The sequence below is a fragment of the Nomascus leucogenys genome, chromosome 8, assembly GCF_006542625.1.
Source record: "Nomascus leucogenys isolate Asia chromosome 8, Asia_NLE_v1, whole genome shotgun sequence".
Taxonomy (NCBI): Eukaryota; Metazoa; Chordata; class Mammalia; order Primates; family Hylobatidae; genus Nomascus; species Nomascus leucogenys.
This window is the reverse complement of record NC_044388.1, coordinates 19,436,062-19,458,335: the sequence shown is the minus strand read 5'-3', so window position 1 is coordinate 19,458,335 and position 22,274 is coordinate 19,436,062. Positions and strand designations below refer to the sequence as shown.

The window sequence follows — 22,274 nt, the reverse complement described above, 5'->3', positions numbered from 1 at the left end:
ATATGCATACAGATATTTTTCTTTTTAAAAATAAGATTATACTGAAATAGTTTTGGAACCAGATTTTTTTTTTCGCCTAAATGTAGTAAGAAAATTTTTCCATGTTATTAAGTATCCTTCTACCATACAGGGAAAATAAATCTTTCTCCCTCATTTTGACAGGACAGTGATATTGAAGCGTTGGTCAGGTGTTTGGAAAATGTCCTGGGTTGCACTTCTCTAGGTGAGTAAGTTCCTTTAGACTTCAAAATACATTGACAGCTACTGATTGTCTTGGAATAACTTGGAAGAAATCTTACAGGTGTTTAAGTCTGATATCTTAGTATAACAGATGAAGAAACTGAGGCCAATAGAAGTTGAATGTCTGACCCAAGGGCCGGGAAACACAAAGAAAAATTGCTTATTATTATTGTAAGTAACTCTTAGTCTCCAAGGATGAAATAATTGAAATTCAGTGGTCCCTTGTGATCAAATGGCAGCCTAGCAGTGCATAATAACAAGTTTTTGCAGTTTCTGGAAAAAGGAATCTCCCTACCTAACTTGTCCTGTAGAAGCAGAGAGCAGAGTACATTCAGTTAAGCTGGGAGGACCATCACTCTGAAGGTCAGTCAGTTATTTGAAGAGATATGGTCTGAAAAACAAAACAAAAACTTGTTTAGCATTGTCAGTCTCAATAAATAGGATTGCTATGCTTCAGGGATAAAGTCCTATTTCTTAGTTTGTTCTATTTTTTTTTAATCTGAGAAGCCTAACTGTGATACACTCTAGCACTAGATGATAAACTGTGATAGAGTATTCTTACTAGATGAAAAGGGCTGAGATATTTTTTCTTCTAAATTTGATTACAAGTTTTTATTTAAAAAATTTAAACTCTAAACCAAAAGCAATCTCTTCAAAGGGAATGGCAGGATAAAAATAAACAATGAAGTTTTCAGGTGGGCAAACATTCACTGTTTTATTAGGAGCTTTATGCACAATTTATAGCCTTTTTCTAGCTTATTCCACATCTCCATATGGGAAGCCTCAGTCATAACATACATAGGTCTTTGATTTTCTCACCTGACCATCACCCTATGATCCTTTTAATTGTGTATCAAATACACTTATTTGATACATTTAACATTTAACAAGTACATTTAACATCCAAGCATGGCTTAAGACCAGGAAGGCTTTCTCCTTTCTGGACCTCAGATTAGATGACTAATTTTCAGTCTAGGCTCCTTAGAGACCTCCAGGATGAGGGGTTGGGGGTACTAAGCAGCATGAGAACAGAAGCTGTGTCTGTACTGCTCATCTCTTATTTTTCCAGAGTCTAACACTGTGTCTGGTGCAGCAGAGGCTCTTTAAAAATATTTTAAAATATTTATGGTCGAAGGTGGTAGCTCACACCTGTAATCCCAACGTTTTGGGAGGCTGAGGTGGGAGAATCACTTGAGGCCAGGAGTTTGAGACCAGTCTGGGCAACATAGCAAGACCCTGTCTCTAAACAAATTTTTAAAAATTCAGCCAGGCATGATAGCCTGTGTCTGGAGTCCTAACTCCATGGGATGCTGAGACTAGGAGATTCCTTAAGCCCAAGAGATTTAGGCTGCAGTGAGTTGTGATTACACCACCGTACTTCAGCCTGGGTGCTAGAGTGAGACCCTATCTCAAAAGTATATATTATTTTTATAATTTCTATAAAGTAAAGGGGTACAGTGCAGTTTTCTTGCACGGATATATTGCACAGTGGTAAAGTCTGGGCTTTTGGTGTAATCATCACCTGAATATGGTACATTATACCCATTAAGTAATTTTTTATCCCTCACTTCTCTCCCAACTTCCCATTCTTCTGAGTCTCCAACATCCATTACTCCACACTCTATATCCATGTGTACACATTGTTTAGCTCCCACTTATAAGTGTGAACATTGGTATTTGACGTTCTGTTTCTAAGTTGTTTGACTTAAGATAATGGCCTCCAGTTCTTTCTATGTTGCTGCAAAATTCATGATTTTATTCTTTTTTTGTGGTTGAATAGTATTCCGTTGTGTGTGTGTGTGTGTGTGTGTGTGTGTGTGTGTGTGTGTGTGTACTGTTATCCAATCATCCTTTGATGGACACTTAGGTTGGTTCCATATCTTTGCTGTTGTGAATAGTGCTGCAATAAACATAGAAGTGCAGGTATCTTTTTGATATAATAATCTTCCTTTGGGTATGTACCCAGTAGTGGGATTGCTAGATTGAATGGTAGTTCTTTGAGAAATTTCCATACTATTTTTCATACAGGTTGTACAAATTCATATTCCTACCAAAATACTGTATAAACTTTCCTTTTTCTCTGTATCCTCATCAACATCTGTTATTTTTTGTCTTTTTAGTAATAGCCATTCTGACTGGTGTAAGATGATATCTTCTTGTGGTTTTAATTTGCATTTATCTGATGATTAGTGATGTTGAACATTTTTTCATATGTTTTTTGGCCATTTGTGTCTTCTTTTGAAAAATGTATGTTCATGCATGTCTGTTGCCCACTTTTTATTCGAGTTAGTTTTTTTTTTCTTTTTTCTTTTTTTTTTGGTGATGGTTGTTTGAGTCCCTCATAAATTCTGGATATTAGTTCCTGCCAGATTGATAGTTTGCAAATATTTTCTCCTGTTCTGCAGATTGTTTGTTTATACTGTTGATTTGTTTCTTTTGCTATGCAGCAACATTTTAGTTTAACGAAGTCCCATTTATCTATTTTTGGTTTGGTTGCTTATGCTCTTGTAGTCTTAGTCATGAATTCTTTGCGTAGACCAATGTCCAGAAGAGTTTTCCCTAGGTTTTCTTTGAAAATTTTTTTTTTTATTCCAATAGGTTTTTGGAGAACAGTTGGTGTTTGGCCACATGAATAAGTTCTTTAATGGCAATTTATGAGATTTTGGTGCACCCATCACCCGAGCAGTGAACACTGTACCTGGTGTGTAGTCTTTTATCTCTCACCTCCCTGACCCTTTCCCCCAAGTCCCTAAAGTCCAAATGTATCACTCTTATGCCTTTGTGTCCTCATAGCTTAGCTCCCACATGAGTGAGAATACAGGATGTTTGGTTTTCCATTCCTGAACTACTTCCCTTACAATAATAGTCTCCAATTCCATCCAGGTTGCTGCAAATGCCATTATTTCATTCCTTTTTATGGCTGAATAGTATTCCGTGGTGTGTGTACCACATGTGTATGTGTATCACATTTTCTTTATCCACTCATTGATTGATGGACATTTGGGCTGGTTCCATATTTTCACAATTGCAAATTGTGCTGCTATAAACATGCATGTGCATCTTTTTCATATAATTACTTCTTTTCCTCTAGGTAGATACCTAGTAATGGGATTGCTGGATCAAATGGAAGATCTACTTTTAGTCCTTTAAGGAATTTTCATACTGTTTTCCATAGTGGTCGTACTAATTTACATTCCCATCAACAGAGTAAAAGTGTTCTCTTTTCACTGCATCCATGCCAACATCTATTATTTTCTGATTTTTAAAATTATGGCCATTTTTGCAGGAGTGGGGTGGTATCATATTATGGTTTTTATTTGCATTTCCCTGATACTTAGTGATGTTGGCATTTTTTCATATGCTTGTTGGCCATTTGTGTATCTTCTTTTGAGAATTGTCTACTTATGTCCTTAGCCCACTTTTTGATGGGATTTTTTTTTTGTTTTCTTCTTGCTGACTTGTTTGAGTTCTTTGTAGATTCTGAATATTAGTGCTTTGTTGGATGTATAGATTTTCTTCTACTCTGTGGGTTGTCTGTTAACTCTGCTGATTATTTCTTTTGCTCTGCAGAAGCTTTTTAGTTTAATTAAGTCCCATCTATTTATCTTTATTTTTGATGCATTTGCTTTCGGGTTCTTGGTAACGAAGTCTTTGGCTAAGCCAGTGTCTACAAGGGTTTTTTCCCATGTTATCTTCTAGAATCTTTATGGTTTCGGGTCTTAGATTTAAGTCTTTGATCCATCTTGAGTTGATTTTTGTATAAGGTGAGAGATGAGGATCCAGTTTCATTCTTCTACATGTGACTTGCCAATTATTCCAGCACTATTTGTTGCATAGGGTGTCCTTTTCCTACTTTATGTTTTTGTTTGCTTTGTTGAATATCAGTTAGCTATAAGTATATGGCTTTATTTCTGGATTCTCTATTCTGACCCATTGGTCTTTGTGCCTGTTTTTATACCAGTACCATGCTGTTTTGATGACTATGGCCTTATAGTATATATAGTTTGAAGTCAGGTAATGTGATGCCTACAGATTTATTCTTTTTTCTTAGTCTTGCTTTGGGTATGCAGGCTCTTTTTTGGTTTCATATGAATTTTAGGGTTTCTTTTTCTAGTTTTGTGAAGAATGATGTGGTATTTGATGGGAATCGCATTGAATTTGTAGATTGCTTTTTGGCAGTATGGTCATTTTCACAATATTGATTCTATCCATCCATGAGCATGGGATGTGTTTCCATTTGTTTGTGTCACCTATGATTTCTTTCATTAGTGTTTTGTAGTTTTCCTTGTAGAAATTCTTCACTTACTTGGTTAAATGTATTCCTAGGGGTTTTTTTTTGTAGCTATTGTAAATGGAATTGCCTTCTTGATTTGGTTCTTAATGTGATTGTTATTGGTGTACAGAAATGCCATAGATTTTGGTGTGTTGATTTTGTGTCCTGAAATTTCACTTAATTTGTTCATCTAATCTAACAGTTTTTGGAGAAGTCTAGCGTTTTCTAGGTATAAGATCATATGATCAGCAAACAGATAATTTGACTTTCTTTTTTCCAATTTGGGTGCTATTTATTTATTTTTCTCTTGCTTGGTTGCTCTGGGTAGGACTTCTAGTACTGTGTTGAATAGGAGTAATGAAAGTGGGCATTCTTGACTTGTACCAGGTTTAGGGGAATTGCTTTCAACTTTTCCCCATTCAGTATGATGTTGGCTGTAGATGTGTCATATATGGCCTTTATTATTTTGAGGTAGTTTCTTCTATGCCTCATTTATAGAAGGTTTTATCATGATAGAATGCTGACTTTTTTCAAATGCTTTTTCTGCATCTATATAGATGATCATATGGTTCTTAAAAAATTTATGTGGGTACATAGTAGGTTTTTGTGTTTATGGAGTACATGAGATATTTTTAAATAGGCATACAATACATAATAATAATGTCATGGAAGCTGAGGTTTGGGTCTGGAAAAATGCTTGGGGCACTTCCTGGAGCCTTTCTTTCTTACAGCCTGCCAGCCTTTCTCCAAGTTAGCACCAGGGCTGGTGAGGGACAAGGTGCTCTTCCATGACCTGGATTGCATGGTCCCCCAGTGGAAAGCTGGATCACAGAGAAACGCTCTCTCTCACTCTCCCATATTAGGGCTTTACTCACAGTTCTCAGTCAGTTGTTGGCATGCAGGATGTCTACCCATCCTGTTTTCACTGGGATCTTTCCTTTTCCAGTGAATTCCTCTGTTCTTTCTTGAATAAAAGATTATAGTGTGAATCTCTGTGCACTATTTTGCTTTTTCCATGTGAAATATTTAAAAATATTTTTAGGAGAAATTAGATGCAGACCCTGTTCTTTTACCAGTTTCAACCAAAATTATCTTCACTCTTATCTGTTTTATAAATTGAATTTCTATAAAAGATTGTGTCTTGAAAAAGATAGATTCCACTGCTAAAAATTGAAATAGCACTGATTGAATAGTTAATATCCAAATTCCTTTCTAGGCTGGGTGTTTTCTTTTTTTCCTTAAAGAAATGAGCATTAGAATCATGGAGTAAAAATACACATTTATCTCTGCTTCAAGCCCCACTAACATGACAAAAAAGGAATAAAGCTAATATAAACCTACAGAAAAAAAAAGAGAACATGAGGAGATGGAAGTGCAGATGAGAGCTTTAGTGAACTTGAGAAAGATATAAAGCAGATAGATGAGTGATAACTGATTTAGAAAACGGAGAAAGCTGAAAGCTAAGTGCCTAAGATGCATATAGGAAAGAAGAGAAGGTAAGGTGTACCCTAGGAGAAGCAAGGCAACTGAACCTACAGAATCTCATAAATGCTCAAGATTTGGAGGCCTCAACTACCTCTGAAGGCATGGTATAGGTGAAGATTAAAATGGGAAGATTGGTTGACAGTGTGCATAAGGAGAAATAGACCCCAGGTGCCTTTCTCTCCACTGGCACAGCCACAATATTCCTCTCCACAGTTAAGACAGAAGAAAATAGACTCGATTTGGTGGAACATTGAATCAGGAAGATTCTGGATTTAGGGACACCAAAGGACAGGGTGATGTGATGTGATGAAAACAAAGAGATGAGTTGAAAGTCTTCATATTAAGTTATGAAACCCCCAGATACCATTCCTACTTGGCTTCTGAAACACTGGAAGAACAGCATGGACTCCTTCAGGTTCAGAAAAGCATGGACTCTTTAGAAGATATCGCTGTGAGAGCATTTACCAGCCTGAGAATCCTAGGGATGTTAACATTTCCTCAACAAAATGGTGGGAATGAGCGCTACCAGTTGACAATCCCTGAATCTACAGAAAGAGCTTAAATTGACTTTTAATGTTTCACACTTCAATGTGAACATGTAGCAATGCAGTAACCAGTATCTGAGGAAATCTAACCAAAAAGAGAAATCAAGACAAAAATATACAAAGAACTCAGGAACAGACAAGGTAGGCAAGAAAATTAAAATTCAAAAACTATGTATCCACAAAAGTTTTTCGAAATAAAAAATTAAAGAAACAATATTAAAATTCTAAAAGATAGCAGAGAAGATATTACCTCTGTGAAACAAATCATACGGGGAATAAGAAAGAGCTCTTAAAGTTGTAATTTTAATGGAAGAAATAAAAATTCAGTAGAAGGTTTGGAAGATAAAAGTGAGGAAATTTACCAGAATATAATTAATAAATGATAAGAAAACAAAGTGATTCATCTAGGTGCTTCAGCACCTAACAAATAGAAATTCCAGGAAAAAAGAACAGGAAATGAAAAAAATTATCAAATACATAAGAAAAATATCTAGAGAGAATCAAACAGACCACTTATAAAGTATCAGAGGAAAGAGTGGTGTCTTATTTTTCAACAATACCTAAAAGCTAGAAGACAATAAAGTTTGAACCTACAATTATTTATCTATCCAAACTATCAATCAAGTGTGAGAAAGGAAGAAAGACATTTGCAGGCATCCAATATCAAAAATGAGGTCTGAAAAATATCTACCTCCCATGACTTTAATTAGAAAGTTCCTAGAGGGTATGCTTCATCAAACATAAGAGTCAATCAAGAAAGAGGAAGACATGAACTTCAGGCGATAGGAAATCCAATATAGGAGAGAGGTTAACGGGATTCCCAGAATGAGAGTAAAGAAAGGTCACTGAACAATAGCTGGGCAACAGGCCTGGAAAACAATCCATTCAGACTAGAATGAGTCAGAGAATTCCAAGGGGTGAATAAATATCTCCTAGAGAGGAATGGAACTAATGGATAACCCAGTTGGATTTTATCATAATGAGAGAAGTTTGCAGTTCCTTTGGTGAGTTTAGGGATGAATTAGAAGTTATTAGAAAACTAAACAAAGTGAAAAATCCAGGGCAGTTATGAACTCCTGGAAAAACAAAAGTCATTTTTAAAAAGAAAATGTAATCTGCACACACTGAGTGCTTAGCTGTGTACAATATTTGCATAGTCATAATAATTTAAACATTCAATTATTTTTAAAATGTGATGTAACTATATTGGAAAGATGGAGATGGAGGGGAGAAAAATATTTGTAAGCATATGTATGCATCTGTGTGTGTGTGTGTGTGTGTGTGTGTGTGTGTATTTAACAGAGGAAAGAAAGAACAAAATTAAGATTTCCTATGTATAGTAGGAAGTCCAAAACAGATAGTCTAAAACAGAAAAGTTTAAAAAAATGGTTCTATAAACATGTGCTATAGAGAGATAAAGGTAAATACAAAAAAAAAAAAAGTTAAAGAGTTGAATATGGTTGACTTTGGAGACTGGAACTTGAAGGTGAGGCAGGAAGCTGCCTTGTTTTTAACATTAAAAGCTTTGACTTAAAAAAGTACTAGGCACATGAATTCTTAGATTAGAAGTCAATTTTTAAAAAGAGGTGTTAGAAAGCAAAGAGCCCAATTCTGCCCTCCATTACTTTAGTGTGCCTGCTATTAAGGCTGGATTAAGACTTTTGGACACTTTGATTTCTGAGAAGATTATAGTAAACTAAATTTGTAAATTAAAAAGAAGCTAGATTATAAAATAAAAAATACATATACCCTGAAGTTATAATAGCTTCTTTTCAGATTGTCTGATTGCAAGGTTCTGAATACGTTAATTAAATGTATTTTTCAGTTTTGGGTACCTTTACTCTGCTTGCGTCCTGGCATCTGCTGGGATGATTTATAGGACATTTCAGTGCTCATTCCATGTAACTGCTAAAGTGCTTGCTGCCCAAAACATTGCAACACAGGAAGCCCCTTAACCCTTCTACTGCTTCTTATGACTATGATGACCCCTTATTGTGACCTCTTATGTTACCAGAGAGTAGAATTTAATTAATGCTGCTGCTGAAATGGAAGGAGTTCTTTGATTATGGCTACAGACATTGAGTTGATGGGAGCACATGCTTTTGAAATACCTGTCTGGTGTGGAAACTCATAGCAGGACCCTCATTACACATGAGAACTTTATCGCTTTCAGGACTGCAAGAACTTCCCTGTCATTATATAGAAATCATAAAGACAGTCCCATCACATAGTCTTATAAGGGTCTAACATTGCCCAGGCAGCTGGTGTTTGCTTTGTTCCTATTACATTTTTGGGAGGCCCACTAACTATAATAATAATTAGAGCTTATTAATCATTGTGGTTGTTAATATATGTCAGAATGTTAACAGGATCTGGGGACAATTTAAGCTTATATATGTCAGAGTATAAGCTTTGTCACTTCAAAATGAAACCTCTGTGCATTGAACTAGGCTTTACTCATGCTCAGTACTTGCCTAGGCACTTTGGTAATGCCCAGGTGCCTGCAGAGTATGTCAAGATATATATGTATCTTCTACAAACATCTTCAAGAGCTTCTTCTATCTTTTAACCAGAGAAGAAAGAAAAACAGACATACACATGTCCTTTCCGGTAATTTCAACCAAGAAATTTTTAACTTTGAAACCCTGAAAATGCTGTGTGTAGTGGTTTGACCCCATTCCTGACCACGATTTAATTTGAATTCTACTTGGAACAGGGACAGTGATATTTTTCCTTCTTACATCACAGATGAGTGGACTGAATGAATTAGTTAGCATTTGTGTGGCTTCAGTAGATCCTGAAGATGACCTTTTGCATTTCATGTTCAGTGTATTAGTCTCCTTTATAGCATCAAGGTCAGATTAAAGCCTTGAGATCAGTGATTTTCATACTTGAGCATACATCCGAATTACTTAGAGGGCTTAAAATACAGGTTTGGTATGTGTCCAGTAATTTGTATTTCTGACAGCTTCCTACATGATGCTGATGCTCTGGGTCCAGACTTCAGTTTAAGAACTATGGCTTTATAGTCTTTAAGCCCTGAAAGGATTATTGTGCACACTCACCCCAATTTATACTTCAAACAGAACAATACTAAAGTGTAAAATAAAAATTTTATTTCCAAAAATTATAGAGAACTTAAAAGCTATAAGCTAAAATGAAGTGTTTTCTTCCTAGATTTTTTTTCTCTTTCTTTCTGTGATCCCGTCCTGTGTGATGGCCTATCTGGCACTGTGTATAAGAGTTACTGAGCTTCCTTAGAAGTGGTATTGTATTTCTGCCTGATCCTCAGCATCCACATCAGGCATTTAGAGAGGTCTAGAAGGTTCAAGGCATTGCATAAATAGTTGGATATTGAGACTCATTTGGAATATGGTCCTTTTCAGGAGGTGGGCTCCTGGGCAGATCAGTGCAAAGTTTTGTGAAAGTACCAGGGAATACCTACTAGGTGCTTTTCTCATACATGGAAAACAAATTGTCTTACGTGAAGGCCCCTCATTTACAAAACCCTAAATTCCCATCAAAATTTCCCATGGGATACAAGAAGCAAGACCAGACATGAACAGGATATTAAGTGATTCTAGGCAGGATTAGGAGAAAGAAAGGGAGAAGAAATGAAAAGGGAACAGAAAAAAAGTCTAGAATAAGAGCATGGGGAATAGCCAATAATATAGCCAATAGCTATTTTACTGAGGGCAGATACTTTGAAACATGACATTTCCATAGTTGAAATTTGTATCCTTGATTTCCTTTCCTCTTCTTCCTTCCCTACAAATGTTTATAAAGTTTGTATTATAAGCCAGATGTCACAGATAGAGTGACAAAGAAAACAAGTCCCTGTCTTAATGATTTCCCAGTCTAGTCAGGGAGGCAGATAATTACAGAATACTGTGATGAGTACACCACACACTGTGAACAAGGCAAATGAAAGAAAAGAAAAGAAAGAAGAAAGAAAGAAAGAAATATGGCTAATTTCCCAAACATTTAAGAATGTTAAAGTTTGTAGATTACCTTGGCTCATAATGTAGTTACTAAGATATGGAGACAGAATTTTCATTTCTAAGAAGTTCAAAGAAAATGAAGTTAGAAGTCATCTTCTGTCTTTCTTACTGAGCAGTGATGATCCTAAACAGTTATTATAGTAACATGTGATCTGTTCTCTGAGCAGTAATAACATATACCCAGTTCTACATTTCAAGTCACTGCTTTCAAAGCACTCTTCTTGTTTGTTAAAGGTAACCTTTTCAGATCGTGCTTTAAAAAATACATCCTAACCTACAGGATAAGATTCAAACTCTTAACCTGGCACACAAGATTTTTTTTCCGGCCTTGGCCCTATACATCTAGGTTCATCAATCCCTTCCTCACACCTTACATTCCAGTAACACCAAACTTCTTGATATTTCCATGAATATACTCAGTTGTTTCACACCTCTGAGCTTTCACACTGCTTGATCCTTTCTAGAGAATGCTTCCCCTCCTGACTGCTTGGCAGCTCTACTTCTATCTTTCTATTCATTCATTAAGTGATTATTAAAAAAAAGTTGTATGCCATACTATGTGTTGGCCTCTGAGAACATTACAATGAACACAACCTTGCCCTGCCCTCACAAATACCAGAATTACAAGCCTTCTACTTCACTGTAAAGCTTTCCTTGGGTTGCCAACCGATTAGACCATGTCCAAATAAGGCAAATGCCCAGCTGTAACCAATAAAGCTGGTTCTATATCTCACTTCCATTTTCTATCAATAAATGCTGCTTGCCTGCAGAATAGAGTTCTCCAAACCTCTTGTGGTTCTGAGGGCTGTCCAGTTCATAAATCATTCTTTGCTTAAATAAACAGTTAAATTTGTCTCCAAAGGCTGGGGGGGAGAAAGGAGAGGAAGATAGGAAGAGATTGGTCAATGAGTATAAAGTTAAAACTAGGAGGAATAAGTTTTGGTATTCTATTGCACAGTTGAGTGACTGTGGTTAGCAATATCATATTGTACATTTCAAAATAGCTAGAAGAGAAGATTTTGAATATTCTTACCATGAAGAAATGATGAATGTATAAGGTGATGGATATGCTAAATACACTGATTTGATTTTTATACAATGTATACATTTATCTAAATACCACATTGTATCCCATAATTACATACAATAATTATGTGTCAATGAAAACAAAACTTAAAACATTTTTAAGATATTTAAGAAATTAATTTGTTTAAAGTTATTCTTTTAACCTTAAGTTCTAAAAACTTACTGTAACATAGGTCTTCTACAAAGACTATGCACCAATATAGTGATTTCAAAACTGGTTTTAAGGTAAATGCAGAAATATTTTTTATGTATTTGTTTCTTATCCTGACCTACCTTAAAAGCTCAGTGCCTATATTGGTCATCTATGGATGCATAACAAATTACTCAAAAACATATGGGCTGAAAACAGTGATAATCATTTATTATCTCTCATGGTTGCTGTAGGTCATGAATTTAGGAGGGTGTAACTGGCTGGTTCTGGCTCAGGGTCTCTCATGAGTTTGCAGTTAGCTATCAGCCAGGGGCACTGTCATCTGAAGGCTTGACTGGGGCTGGAGATTGCATTTCCCAGATGACTCACACAGCTGGCCTCAGATCCCCTCCAAATTGGCCTTTCCACAGAGAATCTTGAGTGTCCTCAAGGCTAATAATGTTAGATAATGGGCACAGTTTTTAGACTGACAAACATTGCTGCCTTGGGAACCTGGGTGTGGCTGATGTTCCTACACCAAACCTGCCTGGATGAACTTCATGTGGTCTCTGCTTCTTCTCATTATCATTTTTTTTTTTTTTAGACAGGGTCTCACTCTATTGCCTGCGCTGGAGTACAGTGGCACAATCATGGCTCACTGCAGCCTTGACCTCCTGGGCTCAGGATAATCCTCCCGCCTCAGCCTCCCATGCAGCAGAGACTACAGGCATGTGCCACTATGCCTGGCTAATTTTTTTTTGTATTTTTTGTAGAAATGGGGTTTTGCCATGTTGCTCAGGCTGGTCTTGAACCCCTGGGCTCAAGTGGTTCACCTGACTCAGCCTCCCAAAGTGCTGGGATTACAGATGTGAACTACCATGTCCAGCCAAATTCATCTTACTGGCAGAGGCTGGTCATATTTCTATACCCTAATTACACGGGAGACTGGTAAGTTAGTCTCTGACATTCATGGCTTTAATGGGAGCCGGGCTCTGTCTCACAAAGTAGAAGATTCCCCTTACAAGGGAAATGAGAATGTAAGCCCAAAAATAACAAATATTTACTATACTAATGAGCTCCACTGTTGTAAGGATAGAATTTTAGGAATAACTAGAGATGTGGAAGGAGAGATGGCTCTTGCGGTGTCTTGTGGAAACATCTCCTCTTTTGGCTTTCATAGAAGCTAAGGAGTAGGTGATGCCAGGTAATCATTTTTCAATTTATATTCTGTTCTGCTGACTACAGAGAGAGCTACATACTTCACACGACAATTGTCAGGATTCACATTCTAATGAAAAGTGAGAACCCATCCTGGTGGTAATGTAAACTATTACAACCACTATGGAAAACAGTGTGGAGATTCCTTAAAGAACTAAATGTAGAACTACCGTTCAATCCAGCAATCTCACTACTGGGTATCTACCCAAAGGAAAAGAAGTCATCATGTGAAAAAGGATACTTGCACATGCAGGTTTATAGCAGCACAATTCACAACTGCAAAAATATGGAACCAGCATAAATGTTCATCAACCAATGCGTAAAGAAAATGTGGTATATATACACCATAAAACACTACTCAGCCATAAAAAAGAACAAAATAATGGCAGGCACAGCAACCTGGATAGAGTTAGAGGGCATTATTCTAAGTGAAGTAACTCAGGAATGGAAAACCAAACATCATACGTTCTCACTTATAAGTGGGAGATAAGCTGTGGGAACACAAAGGCAGAAGAACGATATAATAAACTTTGGGGACTAAGGGGGAAGGGTGGGGGGATGAGGAATAAAAGACTACACATTGGGTACAGTACACACTGCTCTAGTGATGGGTGCACCCAAATCTCAGAAATCATCACTAAAGAACTTATCCATATAGCCAAAAACCACCTATTCCCCAAAAACTATTGAAATAAAATAAAACAAAAGTTAAAAAAAAACTTAAAAAAAGAGAAGGAAGTACTGCTGATACACTTTCCTTAAGTATTTGAATCAGTCTTGAAGCCAGATCAACCTATTACAGAAAAGCAGGTTTTGTTTTTAAAGCTAAGTTTCTTCATATTGGCAGATAAGAATAATTAAACTGCCTGAACATTGGCTACTGTCTCTATAGGGAAAGCACAAATGAAAAAGTTAGGGTCTGGCTTCCACAAATCTCATCTTAGCCTGTATCCACATTTAATTATTGAATGTCAATCCAAAAAACACACTTCGTCTCTTCCTTTTACTGGTAGGTACTGTTCTTAGAGGTTTCTCCTGGTGTATTCAAAAGGAAACAGGAATTTCCAAACTCCTTAACTCTTGTTGTTTTTAATCATCTATAAAATTCAGGTGAATATTTGCAATGTGAAATAACCATAGTAAAAATATTTTATTTCCTATCTTCTGGTATTTATCGTATTTTCTATAATTAGCAAGTTTGCTTTTCCCAAGTTGATCCACTTTTTCCCAACTATTTAATTTTGGTGTAGGCAGTGGAGTCCTATTGATATACTGAGGAGCTGCTCCATGCAAAGCATTGTGGTGGACATCATAGGGAGGCAGTGTAAATTTGCCTTGGGTCTTTTGTAGCAATAATGCACCGTTATATATAAGTTTAATATACATTTAAGCTTTACTAGAGCCATAGAAGATAGGGGTTTTTTTTTGTATCCATGAGGCAACTGAGTCATAGATTTTTACCTTTCCAAACATCACAGAATCAGGATTCAAACCCAAGTCCTCTAAGCCAGCTCACATACTTGTCCTAATATGCCCCAGCTCCCTTCCTACTGGAAAGCATTTGAGGTTGTTCACTCCTAGACCATCTTCTTTCTTTTCCTCCTGTGCTTTTCTACTCCAGCATCCTAATGTGGTTTGGCATTGACACCGTTGATGCTACAGGGTTGACAACAACTTCCTTGGCAGTGGCTTCTGCCCTGTATCAATAAAATCAGTTCTCTGAAAGAGCTGGGGATAGACAAGAAGTGGTAAGAATGGTCATGTCATTATTTCTAATACTGCTCTTATCAAATACCCAACTTATTAAAGGAACCAAGATAATAATCTCAGTGCCCTCAACCTTATCCACTTCAACCTTTAGGCTGGGTTTTCTAGGAAGCCATCTCTGACAGAGTTGAGTAGGCAGGACTTTTATGCAGGAGTGCCCTTGGGATTGACCCTGTGGACAGAAGGAGAAGGATGCAGGATGAGGCAGAGGGAGAAGTTAAGCAGTGATGCAGGCCTGACAAGCCTTAGCCAAACCCACAGGGAGCTCCAGTCCCATCAGTGTTGCCAGCAAAGGCCATAATGGTTAGGTTCTCTACCTCTACCATGATCAGTCATTAAAGGTTGCTACTTGGAGGGGCATGATTTGGGGCAAGGCAGCTTTCTGCGGCTGAAGAAGTTCCTGAAGGGGCCACAGCTGGAGGCTGTCTGTCTACTCCCAGCAGCTGGGGTAGCAAGTTCTTCCTTCAAGGAGGATTTGCGTAGTGCATCTCCATTTCTGGGTGTTGAGGTGAGGCAGTGCAGAGACTACCCTGCTTTGCAGATTCTTTGGCAATTTTATTGCCATTCTGATGTCCACTATTGTCACAGGAGAAGCTCAAGGAAAAATCTTCACCAAGTTTGGGTCAGCTAAGCCTCTCAGAGCAGCTTTCACAATGCCCTGCTGATTCACAGCCCCTTATAATAAGTCATGGGGCTGTCATCTGGAGAGGTGGAGAAATGAGATGGAAGACATAATGATCACCCCAAATTTCAACCATGTAGAGGGGAAGTTTTGTCTGATGATCCTTTTTTTTTTTTAATTATCACATGAAACTCGTTATTTGGGTGTGGCACTTCTATGGGATATTAGAAAGAGCACTCATTTGGGAGTCAGGAAACCACAGTTCTAGTCTGGGCTCTGCCCCTTTCCATTATAGCTTTATGACCTTGTGCAAGTCGTACAACCTCTCTTGGCCTAAGTCTCCACACCTGTAAGATGAAGAAATTTGACTTGAGGTGTTCTAGGGTCACATCCAGCTCAGAATCATGATGAATCTCTATGATTTAGGCGAGAGGTCAGCAAACTATGGCCTGTATTCCAAATCTGTCTCACTGCCTGTTTTTGTAAATAAAATGTTACTGGAACACAGCCATGCTCATTAATTTACCTATAGCCTATAGCTGTTTTCATGCTACTGAAGCAGACTTGAATAGTTGCAACAGAAATTCTATGGTCTATAAAGTCTAGAATATTTACTACCTTACTACCCGCCTCTTTACAGAAAAAGGTTTGCTGACCTTGATCTAGGCAAATCTTCCATCATGTCCCATTCCAAGGAGTAGGAGGAGAAATATGAGCCATGAGGATATGCCTTTGCAATAATTTGGCAAATAGTGGTATCAGTCAAGTAACTGCTATTTCCTAAGTATTCCTTAGGAAATTAAGAGCAAGAGGAGGGTTAAAGATTAGGTAAGAAGCATTCTAAATGTACAGTGCACCAAGGGCGGTGTCTGTGAGGATTCCTGAGTAGGCAATGTCTCAGGTGCTTAAGTGAGATCTTGTTTGCCGAAATATCCACCTCTGCGGTCCCTGCATCAGCTCTTTATTACCCACATGGCAGGGTATTTAGCAGGGAGGGCAAACACAGCTTTTTCTTTTATGGTCAAGGCCATTTGTCCAGCAAGTGAAATTTAGTAAAGGGAAATTTTAGAAGAAAATTTTCAAACAAATGAGAGAAGAAACTCTCTCTGCTGGTGAAATGTCAGAATTATCAAGCTGTCACTCCTTCAGGGAAAATACCTTTGCTGGTGAGAGACCATAGAAGTAGGAGGAATCCTGATAATATTATTATTATGAGTTGTGCTTTGCACTCTTAGGAAACACAGCATCCAATTGCCAAATGTGTCTTCATATCATTTTGTTTTCATCTCATTGTCAAAACATCCCCATGGGATATTGTCAAGTGTCATAATCCTCATCATTCTATATTTCACAGATGTGAAAAGAGACTTCAGGATGATTTTGCCTAACATAATGCTCATAACATTTACTGTTGGTCCCAGCCATTTGCTTCTTAGCATTTGTTTCCTTCGATTGCTCTTTATCTTTGTTAGCATAGGCATTGTCTTCCCAAGTAAATGCTATGCCTCTGACCTATGTCTTATATCAGATCACAGAATGTTAGAATTGAGGGAAGGCCTTCAGTCTAATGAAACTACTGAAATATAAAATGAGGGAAGTGAGATCCAGGGAGGTGGCCTGAGCTGGTGAGAGAACTAAAAGAATAACTGTGGTCCCCTAACTTGAAGGCTATTGCTTTTTCCACGGACCTCATTATACCTCTTTGCATGCCCCATACATAGTATAGTGTCTTATGTATATGTACTCCATAGTACTACTAGGGATCATCTGTATAGATAGCCTATCTTCCTAATTGACTGCAAGATTTTTATAGGTTAAGAATCACAGCTACTATTTATATTGCTTTTGATTTAACTCCCACCTATTGAGCATATAAAATATATGGCTTTAAAAAACTGGAAAAAGATGAGCAAATTGAAGGGAGAAAATTACAAAAACCAGAGTGGAAATAAGCAAAATAAAGAATGGAAAAACAATAAAGGAGGTCAGTGAAACAAAAAAAATAGGTTCTTTGTAAAGATCAACAAATATTGACCAACAAAATAAAAGAGAAGATTCAAATTAATACATCAGGAATGAAAGAGGGGACATTACTACTAACCTTAAAGAAATAAAAAGGATTATAAGGGTATACTACGAACAACAGTATACCAACAAATCAGATAAATTAGATGAAATGGACAAATTTCTAGAAAGACAAAAATTACTGAAATTGACTCAGAAGCAATAGAAAGCTGAATACAGGGATGTGCACCTGTAGTCCCAGCTACTTGGGAGGCTGAGGTGGGAGAATCACTTGAGCCTAGGAGTTCAAAGTCAGCCTGGGCAACATAGCAAGAGTCTGTCTCTAAACATAAATACACAAATAATTTTTTTAACAAAAAGAAATAGAAAACCTGACTATGCCTATCACATTCTATAGGACATAGATTTTCTATATACAAAATCATGTTATCTGCAAATAGAGATAATTTTACTTTTTCCTGTCCAATATGTATTGTTTTGATTTCTTTTTCTTGCCCAATTTCCCTGGCTATAACCTGTAGTACAATGTTATATAAAAATGGCAAGAAAAGACATTCTTGTCTCATTCCTGATCTTAGGAGGAAAGGTATACTATCCTTTTTTCATGTTACTGGATTTGACTTACTAGTATTTTAATAAAGGCAAAATTAGGGTTTTGTCTTATACTCTAAGTTCTGGGATACCTGTGCAGAAGGTGCAGGTTTGTTACATAGGTATACACATGCCATGGTGGTTTGCTGCACCCAACAGCCCATCATCTACATTAGGTATTTCTCCTAATACTATCCCTCTCCTTGTCCCCCAACCCCCGACAGGCCCTGGTGTGTGATGTCCCCCTCCCTGAGTCCATGTGTTCTCACTGTTCAACTCTCACTTATGAGTGAGAACATGCAGTGTTTGGTTTTCTGTTCTTGTGTTAGTTTGCTGAGAATGATGTTTTCTAGTTTCATCCATCTCCCTGCAAAGGACATGAACTCATCCGTTTTTATGGCTCCATTGTATTCCATGGTGTATATGTGCCACCTTTTTTTTTAATTATACTTTAAGTTCTAGGGTAGATGTACACAATGTGCAGGTTTGTTACGTATGTATACATGTGCCATGTTGGTGTGTGCACCAATTAACTCATCATTTACATTAGGTATATCTCCTAATGCTATCCCTCCCTCCTCCACCCACCCCATGACAGGCCCTGGTGTGTGATGTTCCCCACCCTGTGTCCAAGTGTTCTCATTGTTCAATTCCTACCATGAGTGAGAACATGCAGTTCTCACTGATTTTCCCAGCACCATTTATTAAATAGGGAATCCTTTCCTCATTTCTTGTTTTTGTCAGGTTTGTCAAAGATCAGATGGTTGTAGATGTGTGGTATTATTTCTGAGGGCTCCGTTCTGTTCCATTGGTTTATATCTCTGTTCTGGTACCAGTACCATGCTGTTTTCATTACTGTAGCCTTGTAGTATAGTTTGAAGTCAAGTAGTGTGATGCCTCCAGCTTTGTTCTTTTGGCTTAGGATTGTCTTGGCCATGTGGGCTCTTTTTGTTTGATTTTCTGTCCTTGCAATAGTTTGCCACATTTTCTTAATCCAGCCTAACATTGATGGACATTTGGGTTGGTTCCAAGTATTTGTTATTATGAATAGTGCCGCAATAAACATACGTGTGCATGTGTCTTTATACCAGCATGATCTATAATCCTTTGGGTATATACCCAGTAATGGGGTCACTGGGTCAAATGGTATTTCCAGTTCTAGATCCTTGAGGAATCACCACACTGTCTTCCACAATGGTTGAACTAGTTTACAGTCCCACCAACAGTGTACAAGTGTTCCTATTTCTCCACATCCTCTCCAGCACCTGTTGTTTCCTGACTAATGACCACCATTCTAACTGGTGTGAAATGGTATCTCATTGTGGTTTTGATTTGCATTTCTCTGATGGCCAGTGATGATGAGCATTTTTTCACATGTCTGTTGGCTGCATAATGTCTTCTTTTGAGAAGTGTCTGTTCATATCCTTTGCCCACTTTTTGATGGTGTTGTTTGATTTTTTCTTGTAAATGTGTTTAAGTTCTTTGTAGATTCTAGATATTAGCCCTTTGTCAGATGAGTAGATTGTAAAAATTTTCTCCCATTCTGTAGGTTGCCTGTTCATTCTGATGGTAGTTTCTTTTGCTGTGCAGAGGCTCTTTAGTTTAATTAGATCCCATTTGTCAATTTTGGCTTTGTTGCCATTGCTTTTGGTGTTTTAGTCATGAAGTCTTTGCCCATGCCTATGTCCTGAATGGTATTGCCTAAGTTTTCTTCTAGGGTTTTTATGGTTTTAGGTCTAACATTTAAGTCTTTAATCCATCTTGAATTAATTTTTGTATAAGGTGTAAGGAAGGGATCCAGTTTCATCTTTCTGCAAATGGCTAGCCAGTTTTCCCAGCACCATTTATTAAATAGGGAATCCTTTCCCCATTTCTTGTTGTTGTCAGGCTTGTCAAAGATCAGATGGATGTAGATGTGTGGTATTATTTCTGAAGGCTCTGTTCTGTTCCATTGGTCTATATCTCTGTTTTGGTACCAATACCATGCTGTTTTGCTTACTGTAGCCTTGTAGTATAAGGCTATTGATTTGCCTATGTTTAACCAGCCTTGCATCCCAGGGATGAAGCCCACTTGATCATGGTGGATAAGCTTTTTGATGTGCTGCTGAATTCGGTTTGCCAGTATTTTATTGAGGCTTTTTGCATCAATGTTCATCAGGAATATTGGTCTAAAATTCTCTTTTTCTGTTGTGTCTCTGCCAGGCTTTGGTATCAGGATGATGCTGGCTTCATAAAATGAGTTAGAGAGGGTTCCGTCTTTTTCTATTGATTGGAATTTCAGAAGGAATGGTACCAGCCCCTCTTTGTACATCTGGTAGAATTCAGCTGTGAATCCGTCTGGTCCTGGACTTTTTTTGATTGGTAGGCTATTAATTATTACAATTTCAGAGCCCGTTATTTGTCTATTCAGGGATTCAGCTTCTTCCTGGTTTAGTCTTGGGAGGGTGTATGTGTCCAGGAATTTATCCATTTCTTCTAGATTTTCTAGTTTATTTGCATAGATGTGCTTATAGTATTCTCTGATGGTAGTTTGTATTTCTGTGGGATCAGTGGTGATATCCCCTTTATCATTTTTTATTGCATCTATTTGATTCTTCTCTCTTTTCTTCTTTGTTAGTCTTGCTAGCCGTCCATCAATTTTGTTGATCTTTTCAAAAAACCAGCTCCTGGATTCATTGATTTTTTGAAGGGTTTTTTGTGTCTCTATCTCCTTCAGATCTGCTCTGATCTTAGTTATTTCTTGCCTTCTGCTAGCTTTTAAATGTGTTTGCTCTTGCTTCTCTAGTTCTTTTAATTGTGATGTTAGGGTGTCAATTTTAGATCTTTTCTGTTTTCTCTTGTGGGCATTTAGTGCTATAAAAATCCCTCTACACACTGCTTTAAATGTGTCCCAGAGATTCTTGTATGTTCTGTCTTTGTTCTCATTGGTTTCAAAGAACATCTTCATTTCTGCCTTCATTTCGTTATGTACTCAGTAGTCATTCAGGAGCGGGATGTTCAGTTTTCATGTAGTTGAGCAGTTTTGAGTGAGTTCCTTAATCCTGAGTTCTAGTTTGATTGCACTGTGGTCTGAGAGACAGTTTGTTGTGATTTCTGGTCTTTTACATTTGCTGAGGAGTGCTTTACTTCCAACTATGTGGTCAATTTTGGAATAAGTGTGATGTGGTGCTGAGAAGAATGTATATTCTGTTGATTTGGGATGGAGAGTTCTGTAGATGTCTATTATGTCTGCTGGGTGCAGAGCTGAGTTGAATTCCTGGATATCCTTGTTAACTTTCTGTCTCATTGATCTGTCTAATGTTGACAGTGGGGTGTTAAAGTCTCCCATTATTATTGTGTGGGAGTCTAAGTCTCTTTGTAGGTCTCTAAGGACTTGCTTTATGAATCTGGGTGCTCCTTTATTGGGTGCATATATATTTAGGATAGTTAGGTCTTCTTGTTGAATTGATCCCTTTACCATTATGTAATGGCCTTCTGTGTCTCTTTTGATCTTTGTTGGTTTAAAGTCTGTTTTATCAGAGACTGGGATTGCAACCTCTCCTTTTTTTTTGTTTTCCATTTGCTTGGTAGATCTTCCTCCATCCCTTTATTTTGAGCCTATGTGTGTCTCTGCACGTGAGATGGGTCTCCTGAATACAGCACACTGATGGGTCTTGACTCTTTATCCAATTTGCCAGTCTGTGTCTTTTAATTGGAGCATTTAGCCCATTTACATTTAAGGTTAATATTGTTATGTGTGAATTTGATCCTGTCATTATGATCTTAGCTGGTTGTTCTGCTCATTAGTTGATGCAGTTTCTTCCTAGCATTGATTGTCTTTACAATTTGGCATGATTTTGCAGTGGCTGGTACCGATTGTTCCTTTCCATGTTTAGTGCTTGCTTCAGGAGCTCTTTTAGGGCAGGCCTGGTGGTGACAAAATCTCTCAGCATTTGCTTGTCTGTAAAGGATTTTATTTCTCCTTCACTTATGAAGCTTAGTTTGGCTGGACATGAAATTCTGGGTTGAACATTCTTTTCTTTAAGAATGTTGAATATTGGCCCCCCACTCTCTTCTGGCTTGTAGAGTTTCTGCAGAGAAATCCACTGTTAGTCTGATGGGCTTCCCTTTGTTGGTAACCCGACCTTTTTCTCTGGCTGCCCTTAACATTTTTTCCTTCATTTCAACTTTGGGGAATCTGACAATTAAGTGTCTTGGAGTTGCTCTTCTCAAGGAGTATCTTTGTGATGTTCTCTGTATTTCCTGAATTTGAATGTTGGCCTGTCCTGCTAGGTTGGGGAAGTTCTCCTGG

At 37.6% G+C, this 22,274-nt stretch overlaps 1 protein-coding gene across 1 annotated transcript in view; it reads left to right on the top strand.

The window, feature by feature from the left end:
* Positions 1-22,274, top strand: part of NEK11 (NIMA related kinase 11) — a 324,686-nt gene that overhangs the window by 208,308 nt on the left and 94,104 nt on the right. The window contains exon 15 of the mRNA XM_030816832.1: positions 163-223. Coding sequence (XP_030672692.1) covers positions 163-223 — 61 coding nt within the window. The remainder of the gene's footprint in view (positions 1-162; positions 224-22,274) is intronic.